The sequence below is a fragment of the Sus scrofa genome, chromosome 14, assembly GCF_054392235.1.
Source record: "Sus scrofa isolate SSC_HxYL_T2T_F1_AM1 chromosome 14, Sscrofa_HxYL_maternal_Yorkshire_Landrace_v2.0, whole genome shotgun sequence".
Classification (NCBI taxonomy): Eukaryota; Metazoa; Chordata; class Mammalia; order Artiodactyla; family Suidae; genus Sus; species Sus scrofa.
In genome coordinates, this window is record NC_139396.1 from 69,819,875 (window position 1) to 69,833,730 (window position 13,856).

The 13,856-nt window shown below is 46.8% G+C and overlaps 1 protein-coding gene across 1 annotated transcript; it reads left to right on the forward strand.

Moving 5' to 3' along the window:
• The first annotated feature begins 295 nt into the window (after positions 1-295).
• On the forward strand, positions 296-12,606 carry YWHAH (tyrosine 3-monooxygenase/tryptophan 5-monooxygenase activation protein eta). The gene is made up of 2 exons (XM_001928076.5): positions 296-556; positions 11,154-12,606. Exons 1-2 carry the CDS (start codon positions 470-472, stop codon positions 11,805-11,807), a joined length of 741 nt encoding a protein of 246 aa, XP_001928111.1. The 5' UTR covers positions 296-469; the 3' UTR covers positions 11,808-12,606.
• The last annotated feature ends 1,250 nt before the right edge of the window (positions 12,607-13,856 follow it).

Genomic DNA, 13,856 nt, shown 5'->3' on the forward strand with positions numbered 1-13,856 from the left:
TCTCTGCAGTCCCCACCCCAGCGGTCCCCTCTTCACCTCCACCTCTGCGGTGGTAAAATGCAGCACTCGCACGGCGCCTGCGCGGCTTTGGGGCGGGGCGGTGGTCGCAGCTATTTATAGTAGCTGACGTCACCTTGAAATAGACCGTTAGGGCCGGCCCGCCCTTCCCCCCTCCCACTTGCGCCGCTCCGCGCCGCCCGGCCCTGCCCCTCCCACTGCGCAGGCGTCCTCCCATCCGCCCATCCCCCCGCGTGACCGCCTGTCCTCTCTCGGCGGCGTCCGCGGTGCGAGCCACAGCGCGCGAGGCGAGCCAGCGAGAGGTCGATCGGTGCTGCCTGCTGCTTGTAGCCTAGGCGGGCCGGCGAGCCAGTGCGCGTGCGCGGCGGCGGCCTCCGCGGCGACCGGGAGCGGACGCGCGGGCTAGCAAGCGAGTGGAGCTGGGCGCGAGGCGAGGCCGAGCCATAGCGACATGGGGGACCGCGAACAGCTGCTGCAGCGGGCGCGGCTGGCCGAGCAGGCGGAGCGCTACGACGACATGGCCTCCGCCATGAAGGCGGTGAGCGCGCCGGACGCCCGGGCGGCCGGCCGGGGGCCCGACGCAGGGGAAGGGTGGGCAACCAGGCGGCTGCTCCCTCCAGGCCTGGGGCGACCCCGCCGCCCCGCTGGGCGCGGCCACCCGCCCGCACACCGCGCTTCCCGCGCCCGCCGCGCGCCCCGCCATTTCCTGCGGCCGGGCCCTGGTGGGGTTTCTAGGGAGGGGGTGCGGCGGTGACCCCGCGGGCGGGCCATCTGGTGGTCGGGGGTCGCCATATCCCAGCTCGGACCACAGGTGAGGGAGGGTGCCCGTGGGAAGGTGAGGGAGTCACATTTCTCCTTCTGGATATTTCTGTCGGGCTGGGGCACCCCCTCTTTTCTCCACACCCCAACTTGTAATAAAGAATCACCTAGTGAGTGGCGCCCTGTCTCTCATGGTTTCCGCTGCCACTACCTGCAGTCGGTGTAATTCCGATCCGTTTTTGCTCCGCTCGCTGGAATCGTTCTGGTTCCATCCTCCCACGCCCGGGGTCCGCATTGTGTGCGGAGACCCCCCCCCTCCCCCCCGCAAGCCGGCGGGAGGGTGGCGGGCGTGTGGCTCCTTCCAGGTTGGATGCGGCACCCATCTGCTTGGAGACTAAAACGGGTCGTGACTCCTGGGCGGGCCGAGCCCGTGTACCTTTGCCTTGCCGAGACCCTCAGAGACCTGTCTGCAGCTCGATTTCCGGGGAAGGAGCCTTTGCCGACCACACCCTGGCAAATGCCCTGGATTAGATACCACCTGCGTGCCTGAGACTTAGGGTTGTGGCGAACTCCTCGCTAACCTCGTCTCCGCGCATTATTTCACGTTTTCTCCAAATGAACATTACTTCCCTCTGCGTCAAGGTCACACGGGTATAGCCACAGCTGCGGCCACCAACCTGCCATGTTCACCCAGTGTTCCACCTCCTGAGACCTGAAAGGATCTCCTGGGGCCCCACCCTAGACCTAAAGACTCAGAAACCCTGGGGGTGGAGCTCAGCTGCACTTGAACCAGCCCTCAAGTGGCAAGTGTTAGTAGGTTTAAGTTCAGCAATTACTGCCCTGGATTCTTTTTTTTTTTTTTTAGACTGCCCTGGATTCTACAGCTCATTTGCCCTTTTTCGAGCCTTGGGAGGGGATTTCTTAGAGGAAAAAACCCACAAATACAGAGGCTTCCTAAAATGTCAGAGTCATATAAAAAGCTCCTTTTAAAGCTTTCAATAGTAATATGTGAAGTATGTTGTTGAGGTCAATATTTGGGCTTATCCAGGTAAGAAGTGTACTTGAAGAGTTATCTCTTCCATGTTGTCCTTGTCACACATTGAACCAGATGTTTGGAAACCACCACTGCTGCCGCCACCTCGCATTTGTTGATTCATTGGTGATCCCAGTTTGAGCCCTTGCTTGGTGTCATGGGCTAGGTGGGAGCTTTTCATCCAGAACAGGGATGATTTAGGTTTAGGACCTGATGTCTATGTAATTCTGGGGGTCTTATAAGAAAAACAAGTGTAAGATACAGTAATATAGCAAATTTTACAGAATCTGGACTTACTGTGTGAGTGCATTTCCTTGGAAGGGGTTCTAAGCTTAATCTTCAGAATAAAGCCACTTTTGTCCACCCAGCAAGTCACACTTAAGTATGACTTTTCCCCAGTAACTGAGTGCCACTGGGATTATACTGGTTGAGGCCGCTCTTTGGACATTTTAGTGAGGCCCTTACTTATCCTGGAGTGGGACTTGAAGGCCACAGTGTTAGGAGGCTTTTGGGGAATAAAGCAGGAATGGGGCTGGAATCAACGTTGATGCAGGTTAAGGGAAGATGACTGGAAGGTAGTTCTGGAGCTATAGGCAACTTGAAATGGGAAAGGAAGAATGCAGAGATCTAACCAGAATGAAACAGTTTGTGGAGAGAAAATAATTGATTTTCTGGTCTTTATAAGCAATCTTGAAAAAAACGCTTTCCTGCAGCTACCTACTTGTGTCCACAGATTTTTCTCTGAGATGTTAAGGTAGGATTTTGCAAACAGATGGTCCCTTTTGTGTATTGGGAATATGTAATATCTGCATCTGAAATGATTGATGGGTTGGATAAGCCATTAAATATTCAATCCAAACTCTGTTATCTCAGAATTTCGATAAACCATTTCCTCAAGGTACCTCCTATTAAATAATAAGAATTTGGGGGGTCACTTTGCCTGTTTCTCCTATTAAGGAAATTTTTTTCATCCTAATGGACTACATTTATTGGAAAGGACTTGACAGGGGTCAGTGGAAAACAGTTTCTCACATTTCTACCTGTTGTTTTTTTGTATGTTAAATTCTTAATGTTATGGAGAAGACTCAGTCCCCATTTCATTAATATCATAGGCCTAAAGTATAGCTTTTGGAAAGAGAATTCTGGGTAACTCTTTGGGTTTATGTGGGTTTCTCAGGACAGGTAAGTAGACTGCTTGCTCTGCCACACCTGGGTGAGGGGATGTTCTGCTGCCACCACTCTGTGACCTTGAAGCTCACATCTCTTCTGATCCTCTGACATGTAAAACTAGTAATGTTGGTGTTACTGTCAAGTGAGTTTTCAGTCTTCATCCTTCTAACTTGTTTTCTGTTTCCTTTATAATTTAAATGTTACCTAATAACATTGCCTGCCTGTACTGGCTCATGTTCCTTATGCTGTCAGCGTCACCTGGAGGACCATGTCGGTAAGGTTTAAAAAAACCATGCAGGTTGGAAACAGTGGGTTGCCTCACATCCTTGAGAGCTGCAATTCCCTGCCTCACTCTATACTTCGAAGGGGCAAAAATGTTTTTGAAGTGAAGTAAAGGTGTGTCTTCAGGTTCTTATTTCATATTGAGCAGCTTACATAGAGTGGACTAGTGGAAAGAAACATTGTGAAACATTCTAGAACCCAATTCCTTTCTAGACCAGGTGTGGAATGACCTTATACACTTCATAACCTCTGTAAAATGGGTAGAGTATCATGAGAACTATGAGATAAATGTATAAAGTGGGATTAAAATGTTCATAACACTAAGTGACTTAAGGAAAGAGGTAAATAACCAGATTTCTAGTGAATATTCATGGATAGACATAATTCAGTCATGTCTCATTTCTTAGTCATCTTTTATATTAAGACGTGGTCGAGCTCCCTGGTAGCTCAGGATCGAGCATTGTCACTGCTGTGGTGTGAGTCACTGATGTGCGTGTGTTCAGTCCTTGGCCCAGGAACTTATACATGTCATGGGCAAGGCCAAGAGAAACCCCAAACTAAAACATGAGTGGTAATCATGAAGTTATAAACTGAAAATTATTTGGGATGTCATGGTGTATTTTACCATTGATACATAGTTGATTACAAAGTTGACAAAGGGAAAAATAATGTCTGAAGGACTTGAAGAATATCTGTAGAAATCTTAAATGCAGGAAACAAAGCTGCAGCTTAAGGAGATGGGTCAGAGGGGAAGAGGCTGTTACTCCAACAGCTGTGAGATTAGGGGAAGTGGAGAAATAAGCAGGTGGTTTGTAAGAAGAGAGCATGGCTTAGTGGCCCAGGGTGTGACCTACCCCATGTTGCAGATACTGAAACTAAGGTTGATTTTTGAGGTGTACCTGAATTGTGGTTAGTGTGACATCTGAAAGCCACATTGGTACTACTGTTTGAAATTTATGTTCGAGGCTCTGCATTATCCTTGCAATATTCTCAATTAAAAAGCACTTCCGGAGTTCCCATCGTGGCGCAGTGGTTAACGAATCCGTCTAGGAACCATGAGGTTGCGGGTTCGGTCCCTGGCCTTGCTCAGTGGGTTAAGGATCCGGCGTTGCCGTGAGCTGTGGTGTAGGTTGCAGACGTGGCTCGGATCCCGCGTTGCTGTGGCTCTGGTGCAGGCCGGTGGCTACAGCTCTGATTCAACCCCTAGCCTGGGAACCTCCATATGCCGTGGGAGCGGCCCAAGAAATAGCAAAAAGACCGAAAAAAAAAAAAAAAAGGCACTTCCATTGGTGAACAGTTTGCATAGCCTTGTTGCATGGAAGTGGGAGTTGTGGTCCCCATCTGGATTTGGGGTTCCTCAGTTGTCCCCAGAAAAGATCCCACAGTCAAGGACCCCACTACTCCTTTAAAGAAACCAAAAATGTATGTTCTTATTTTTGTTTGGAATTTAATATTAATAGTAGACTGCAGTGTCATACTTTTCCAGAAATATGGTTTGGGAGGGGAATACATATGTTTTCCATGTTACAAAGTTCATCAAGTTTATGAAGTTTATCATTTTACCTCTTAGGCACTCAGCAAATGTACCTTTTTTTTTTTTTTTGTCTTGCGTTTTCTAGGGCCGCTCCCATGGCATATGGAGGTTCCCAGGCTAGGGGTCTAATCAGAGATGTAGCCACCGGCCTACACCACAGCCACAGCAACGCGGGATCCGAGCTGCGTCTGCGACCTACACCACAGCTCACGGCAATGCCAGATCCTTAACCCACTGAGCAAGGCCAGGGATCGAACCTGCAACCTCATGGTTCCTAGTCAGATTCGTTAACCACTGCACCATGACGGGAACTCTGAGCAAATGTACCTTTTATTCCATGTTTACATTCTCATTTAATCTTGAGAACCACTCTGGATGGATCCTGTTATTAACTCCATTTTACAAATGAGATTTGAAGAGATTAATCTTCTGGAGGTCGAGTTGTAAAGTGAAGATTTGAACTCAAATTTAGAGCTCTGACTTTAACCACTGTGATAAATGCCCCCTGAGGCTAAGGCATTATATTTATTTCTCATATACTTTCTGGTTTATTAGCCAGTGTCATCATTGGTGACTAAGTTCCAAGCCATTAACATAAGTGGGCTTACTGAACAAATAATTCCCTCTATTAGATGAAAGTCGTTTTTGCCAAGTTTGATTAAAAACAGAATCTACCCACTTATGGCTCTTAGCAAAACTGGGGAGCAGGAAAGGTGAACTCATGCATCTGGACTGTGCTTGTTCTCTTGAAGACCAGGAGTTGAGTTTTTTTAGTTTAAGAAGCAAAGTATTAATTGAATTTGAGTTCCTACTATGAATTAAGTGCAGGACTGTATATACTTGTGGCCTTTAAGAGACTGTTTCTCCACGTTGCCTGTAGTGTATTTTGTAAAGCCTGGAGGCCCCCAAGTTTCAGTGTCTAGGTTGTTGGTAAGAGTTCCCCTAGTGTCCAGGTTGAGGTGCCTGTTTTCTGTCCCTCCTGCTCCTCATCTCTGCAGTGGCCTTCCGCTCTTTAGTGGTGGATGTTGGCACTTCCCTGTGATTGGAGCCTGGCATAGTTTCTGAAGCCTTCAGGCCTGGTGCCTTGAGGGACAGTAGCTGCAGTAAGGTCATTCAGGTGGGATTGTATTTAATGTGTGCCAGTCAGTGCCTGTGAAAATGTTCAGTTATGTCAGGAGCAGGACAAAGGTTGTTTGTTAACAATATAAGATTAGCGATTTTGACTGATATTAAACTTTTTTTTTTTTTTTTTTGTCTTTTCTAGGGCCACACCCGCAGCATATGGAGGTTCCCAGGCTAGGGGTCTAATTGGAGCTGTAGCTGCCAGCCTATGCCAGAGCCACAGCAACGCCAGATCCAAGCCGCGTCTGCGACCTACACCACAGCTCACGGCAATGCTGGATCCTTAACCCACTGGGGGAGGCCAGGGATCCAACCCGAGACCTCCTGGTTCCTAGTCAGATTTGTTAACCACTGAGCCACGTCGGGAACTCCTACCTGATTGTTCTTGAGGATTGTTTTTCTTCTGTTACAAGGTTTCATACCAAGCTCATTGGTAGCATGTGGATAACTAAAGTTTGGGATGGTTGCTGTGTTTAGCTGTGAAGGATAGGTGAGTTGTTAGGGAGCAGCTACAACCCCAGCTTTGGCAGTGGATCTGGCAGCTCAAGGGTGGGTTTTTTTGTTTGCTCAGTATTACTTTTGAGGTTGGATGTTTCCCAGATTGAAAACTTAAGTTTTCCCAAATAGTCCCTGTGCTATTTTTGGCAACAGGTCTATTTATACTCACAAACACATAGTTTATTGCCTTGTGAGTTAGTGGGAGGAGGCCCTTACGGATTTTTGAGTTAGGCAAATGGTGTCATAGGAAGAAAAATGCATTAGTAGCTGACCAGGTTATTAGTGAGGGCCAGGAATGCTGTGTGGTCCAGAGCAGAGAAGCTGGGTGAAGGGAGTTTTTGTGTCAGAGGCTGCATGGTGAGGACATGCAGCAGTAGAATGGCTGGCAGGGGGTCCAGTCCTCAAAAGAAATGAAGGGGAGAGCCTTTCTTCATGGGAAGGGTCCTCCAGTTGAAGGTTTTCAGGAAGCTTGTGAGTAGGATTACATGGGGTGGGCAGGAGAACAAGAACGCAGAGGAGTGTGGGTGGAGGTGGGGGAGCCCCTCAGAGCTGGTGCAGCCATGTGAAGACAGTGTCTGGAGTGGCTGCACCATGCACAGCTCCTGTGGTGGAAACGAGAATGTTGAGACACTGGAGGAGAAAGATTGAGAACCTTTGCCGAGGTCTCCTCCATTTGGAATATTCCATGTCTAGTCCTTATGTTCCTAATAGAAACCGTTTGGAAACTTGTGACTGTTGAGATGCACTAAATCATATAGAAGCTGCAGGTGATGTTCCACAGATTTAGTATCAGGATGCCCGGGACCAGTAGGGCTGCCCTCCTTTCCATTACACTGACGCCTTCTCAGTGTCTGCAGCTCTCTCTTTTTTGGGGGTTGGGGGTGGGTGGGGGGGTCTTTTTGCCTTTTTCTAGGGCTGCACACTCAGCATGTGGAGGTTCCCAGGCTAGGGGTCTAATCGGAGCTACAGCTGCCAGCCTACGCCAGAGCCACAGCAATGCCAGATCTGAACCTTGTCTGCGACCTACACCACAGCTCATGGCAACGCCGGATCCTTAACCCACTGAGTGAGGCCAGGGATCCAACCTGCAACCTCATGGTTCCTAGTCGGATTCGTTAACTGGGCCAGTACAGGAACTCCAGTGTCTGCTTCTCTTAGTGGCTGACCAGACTTCTCTTTACAACTCTTGGCTCCAGGATTTTGGAATTTGAAGCATGGGGGACTTGTGCTAACTAACATTAACGAAGGGCATTTGCGATAAGTATCACCGGTCAAGACTGGCGGTAAATCTGGTTTTAATAGCTGTCTGACCTCACTTCAGTCTATAATTTTCCAATCTGGGGAAGACTCCCAGTTTTCTTTAATTATCTGATCTAGTAATAAAACTGTCTTTATCCCGTAAGTTTCCCTTTGTTAACTGAGTTGTGACCCAGAATTATTAAAAGATACTCTATTTAAATGTATCCAGTTATTTCCTAGTTAGGCGCTGGCTGGGGATCTAAGAACAATGCTTGCTTAGCCATTAGTCACGCTCAGCTGATGCCGATAGTGATTCATTCCCGCTGGCAGGCAACCAGATGGTGGTTACGTAAACACCAGTGCTCCTAGTAGATGATTTTTCTTATGAAGGTGTCATCATAAATATCGCCCAGCCTTTTTGGGCAGTTGATTACTGATGGAGAAGGGGTACATGAATTTCTGAAACCCTCAGCTATCCTCATATTTCATTTATGTTAATAGTACTGACCCCATGCCTTCCCATATCTTTTATTGTTGCTGAACAAAGTGGAATCCTAGAATTTTAGAGCTGAAGTCCTTTGAGACTGTTTGTGCTGGTCCCCCTTGTTTTACTTCTGATGCCTAGAGAAGTTGTGTTCTTTGAAGGTCATACAGCAATCTTCAGGCTGAACTCCAGATGTCAGGAGTTCCTGTTGTGGAGCAATGGAAACAAATCTGACTAGTATCCATAAGGATGCCAGTTCGACCCCTGGCCTCGCTCAGTGAGTGAAGGATCTAGTGTTGCCTCTAGCTGTGGTGTAGGTCACAGACATGGCTTGGATCCCGTGTTACTATGCCTGTGGTATAGGCCATCAGCTGTAGCCCTCATTTGACCTCTAGTCTGGGAGCTTCCATATGCTCCAGGGGCAGCCCTAAACACCCCCCCCAAAAAAAACATTAAATAAACTCCAGCTGTCTTGAGATTTTTTTTTTTTTAGTAATGATACTGTCCCTTGTACATTCTGTGTGATACATAAATATTTCGGGTATTCACTTAATTTTAATGATCTACTCTGGGGACATACCTTGGTGTGTCCTTGCAGTAGTCCAACCAAAACAGCTTTATTGGCCACAGGATGAAATATATAGTGGCTCCTTCTGGGTATCATTTGCATTTTACTGGAAGATCTAGGGAGCTTTCCCAATTCTGTTTTTGCTTCATGTTTTATTGAATATTGCCCTAGAAAAGTGTCATTCTAAAGAATTCAAGCATTCTGAGGTTTGTCACAGGATTTGAGATAGAATTTTGATTAATAAGAGGTGCTTCCTTAAAAGGCCAAATTATCAAAAAAAATCTACAAAGTCTCTTTATATTTTTAGTAAACACATGTGAGTATGTGAGTGTCTAAAGGCACTCCCTAGAGGAGAAAGCTAGTGTGGTTAGAGGTCTTGAAGGGAATCTGGATTGTGGATTAGCAGAGAGAAGGACTGCCCCAGACTGGACAGGTGAGAGAGCTGTATGGAGACCATTCCCATCTATATGTTGGGGAATGAGGAACCCGGCCTGCAGGCAGCCCTCCTGTGAAATGTCAGGGGCTGCTGTAGTCAAAGACACAGTGAAGAAAGAAGTGGGGTTGGGTTAATGGACTGGGCGAAGGGGGAGGGACTATCCCTGGCTCAGGATTTGCAGCAGAAGAGTAAGCATACTGGGGACAGAGAAGGAAATTAGAAGAGGGAGCTGGTATTTTTATTTTGTCAGGGATTCGTTGAGGGGAGTGGTGATTGACAATTGTTTGTTTTACTTTTTAAGAACTTGGCACACATTTTCTAATTTTACACATAGTAATGATTACATTTGTTGCTTATGTTCTTGAACTAATTTTTCAAATCTACCATCTTTTTAAATGTTTTTTTAAAGTGCTCTTCTTTCTTTTTCTTTTTTTAAATGAAAGATCTTTCTTAGTAGGTCATATACCTAACGAATCTGCCCACTCTGTAGAAGATGCCGGCCATTTTAGCAAGTTAGCGTCTTTGCTGGGGCCCAGACTGAGGTTTTTCTGTATTAGCTTCCTGGGACTGCCAATAAAAGCCACCAAGGAGTTCCTGTCGTGGCACAGCGGAAACGAATCCAACTAGGAACCAAGAGGTTGCGGGTTCGATCCCTGGCCTCGCTCAGTGGGTTAAGGATCCAGCGTTGCCATAAGCTGTGGTGTAGGTCGCAGACGAGGCTCGGATCCTGCATTGCTGTGGCTCTGGCGTAGGCCGGCAGCTATAGCTCCGACTGGACCCCTAGCCTGGGAACCTCCATGTACCGTGGGTGAGGACCTAAAAAGACCAAAAAAACAAAACAAAAAAAAAAACCCACCACAGACTGAATGGCTTCAAATGAGAGAAGTGTGTCTTATCGCTAACAGTTTGGAAGGCTTGAATCTGAGGTCCAGGAGTTGGCAGGGCTGTGCTCCTCTGAAGGCTTGAGGGAAAATCCTTTCCTGCCTTGCCTCACTTGTGGCTCCTGGATCCTTGTAGTTTGCTGGCTGTTGTAGACACATCATTCCAAAGTTTGCCTTCATCATTGCATGGGAGTGGCTTCTTCTCCAAATCTGTCTTTCCTTGTAAGGACACTAGTCATTGGATTTAGGAACCACCCTAATGTAGTATGATTTCATCTTGATTATATTTGCAAAGACCCTGTTTCCAAATAAGGTCACGCTCATGGGTACCAGGGGTGAGGACTTCAACATAACTTTTTGGTGGCACAGTTCAATAATACAACAAAGTTCAATGCTCCTTCTGCTTACCATAGAGCTGGCCTGCTTGCAGTTGGCATCATGGAGAACTCGTGAAATTTAGCATTTCCACTCAAAATAATTGGTGGTTCCATCCTTGAAGGGCAGTCACAGTTTCCTGTCAAGTAGGTCAGAGTAAAGCTTGCTCCTGAATAGCTGTTCTTTCAGCAGAGGTTGGGGATGATGTTCTGTCATTGATGCATACATTTTGGGTTGGGGAGGGCTGGGTATACCAGTGGAGATCCATTGTAGCCAAACTCTGGTCACTAAATCTGTGTGGTGTTTGACTCATCTTGGAAGCTCTCATCTATTAAGTATTTGATAGAGGTGTGACTGTTTTTTTCTAGAATATAAAACTGGAGGTAGAGTCTAGAACAGACTTCTAATCTGTAATCATCTTTGAACATTTGACAAAGGAATTGTATGATTTGAGTGTGAGACTGTCTTATGCAGAATGGCTGAACCTTGGGCTTTCCTCTAACTGTTTTGTGTCACCACCTTGCAGCACCTCAGAAGGCCTGAATTAATCCTTATCACTCAACATTTTGAATTGATACTTACCTCTACTGTTAGACTGCAGTCTTCCTTTCAGATAGAATTCTTGTGTAGTTTTCTCAAGTGGCTTGTCCATAATCCTGTTTTTGATGAGGGTTGTTGATTCGGTTGAAGGGAAGATTTCTCTCCAGGGCTTCTGGACTTGGGTCTCAGTGTGTTTCTTTTCCGGATGTTGCAGGTGACAGAGCTCAATGAACCTCTCTCCAATGAGGACCGAAACCTCCTCTCTGTGGCCTACAAGAATGTGGTCGGTGCCCGGCGGTCTTCCTGGAGGGTCATCAGCAGCATTGAGCAGAAAACCATGGCCGACGGGAACGAGAAGAAGTTGGAGAAGGTTAAGGCTTACCGGGAGAAGATAGAGAAGGAGCTGGAGACGGTGTGCAATGATGTGCTGGCTTTGCTAGACAAGTTCCTCATCAAGAACTGCAATGATTTCCAGTACGAGAGCAAGGTCTTCTACCTGAAGATGAAGGGCGATTACTACCGCTACCTGGCCGAGGTGGCTTCTGGGGAGAAGAAAAACAGCGTGGTTGAAGCTTCAGAGGCTGCCTACAAGGAAGCCTTTGAAATTAGCAAAGAGCACATGCAGCCGACACACCCCATCCGGCTGGGCCTGGCCCTCAACTTCTCCGTGTTCTACTATGAGATCCAGAACGCACCGGAGCAGGCCTGTCTCTTAGCCAAACAGGCCTTTGACGACGCCATAGCCGAGCTGGACACACTAAATGAGGATTCCTATAAGGACTCCACGCTCATCATGCAGCTGCTGCGAGATAACCTCACCCTCTGGACCAGCGACCAGCAGGACGAAGAAGCCGGAGAAGGCAACTGAGGCTCCCTGACCTGCCCCGCCCCCGCCCCATCACCACCGGTCCTTCCTCGCCACAGTCACTCAGTATCCAGTGCTAAACCTATGTGTATGACAGCACAGCTACTCAGATCTGCTCTCCGCCCCTGGGAAGCAGTTCCAGATAAATTTATGGGCATTGCTGGACTGATGATTGCTTTGAGACCACGGGAGCTCCCTTTTCGAATTGAGCAGACAGGTGCGTTCTGAAGGAGGCATTTCACCATGCCTGCAGTCTAGGTGAATTGCAGGTAAAAGCAGTGGGGAAGTTAGAAACTAGAAAGGAGACTCAGCCTTTAACAGGCCACAGTTGGTATTTAAATGGTCCATTTAAAACAAGCTGATAGTGTTTTGTTAAGCAGTACATCTGTGCATGCAAAAATGAATTCGCCCCTCCCACCTCTTTCTTCAGCTAATGGAAAACTTAGGGGAAGCTGAGATGAAGAGACCACTTGCTCCTTTCCATCCGCTTGGTAATAAACTGTTTAATGTGAGGTTTCAGTAGCGCCTTGTTTTGCCTCTTTAAATTATGACGTGCACAACCTTCTTTTCAATGCAATGCATCTAAAGTTTTGATACCTGTACCTTTTTTTTTTTTTGGTTGCGATTGTTTAAGAATCATGGATTTATTTTTTGTAACTCTTTGGCTGTTGTCCTTGTGTATCCTGACAGCACCATGTGTGTCAGCCCATGTCAATCAAGATGGGTAATTATGAAATGCCAGACTTCTAAATTAAATGTTTTGGAATTCAGTGGGTAAATAAATGCTGCTTTGGGGATATTACCTCTGTGTGTGCTCTTCCTTTTTCCCCGCTCTCAAGGAGCTATGCCTGGCTAACCACTTTGAATCCTGCTTTGATATCTTAAACTCTGAAGCGTTTTGAGAATAGTGTTCATGCCCCCAATTCTATCACGCATTTTCCAGTATACATGTAAGAGCCATTAATTTTAAATAGTGTTCTGTGAACTCAGCCAACATAACCTCTCTGATCCCATCTTTCTGTTGCTGGTGTTTATAGGTGAGCCAAGCAGACCCAAATGCTGCCTTCCAAGGTACAGCACTTCTAGAAGGTGGATCCCTGTATGACTTGAGAGGTGTAGCCCCATCCATCCTACTGGAACATTGATTCCTATTTAGCACTCAAGAGTAGGTACATGTCCTCAGTAATGTCCTTTCTTCCCTAGATGGAATTAAATGCTTATTAGGGACACAACTTGGATCCTGAAATAAATTTTAGTAATCATTATCAAGAAAGCTTCGAGTATTTTTTAAAATGGGACAACAGACCTCCCTCTAAGTTTAAGAAAGAAAGGCCTGGCCTCTTGAGCACTCTCCCTGTATACCTCTACCCCAGGCTGCTCTTGAGATACCAGCTGGACTCTTCTGTTGCTGGGTGGCGTGGACTCCAGCCTCTCACAATTTCTGTCACCTCTAGCATAGTGTGGGGGTTGAATGTGTTTTCAACATTTGGTTCAATTACACAAAGGTACTAAACACCATATTCTTTGTCTTTTCTTTTTTTTTTTTTTTTTGTCTTTTTAGGGCCGCACCCATGACATATGAAGGTTCCCAGGCTAGGGGTCCATTTGGAGCTGTAGCTGCTGGCCTATGCAAGAACCATAGCAACACCAGATCCGAGCCGCGTCTGCGACCTACACCACAGCTCACAGCAATGCCAAATCCTCAACCTACTGATCGAAGTCAGGGATTGAACGAGCGTCCTAATGGATACTAGTCGGATTTCTTACTGCTGAGCCACAATGGGAACTCCCTAAGCACCATATTCTTGACTGAAGCTTAACAGGACCAGTGAAAATGGCCATGACCTGGTCTCTGTCCTTGAACCTACATTGTGGACAAGCATGGTCATTTAACCTATTTTTTCATCCTGAAGTAGAGCTATGACCCACATGCTAGTAGTCCTCAGGAAGCCTATTTCAAGTTGACCTGATTGCTAACAAAGATCTTTACTGAGCTTTGCTTCAATTAGTAGGTCAGGTATTTTCAAGCTACAAGCTTTATGTGGCTAAAGC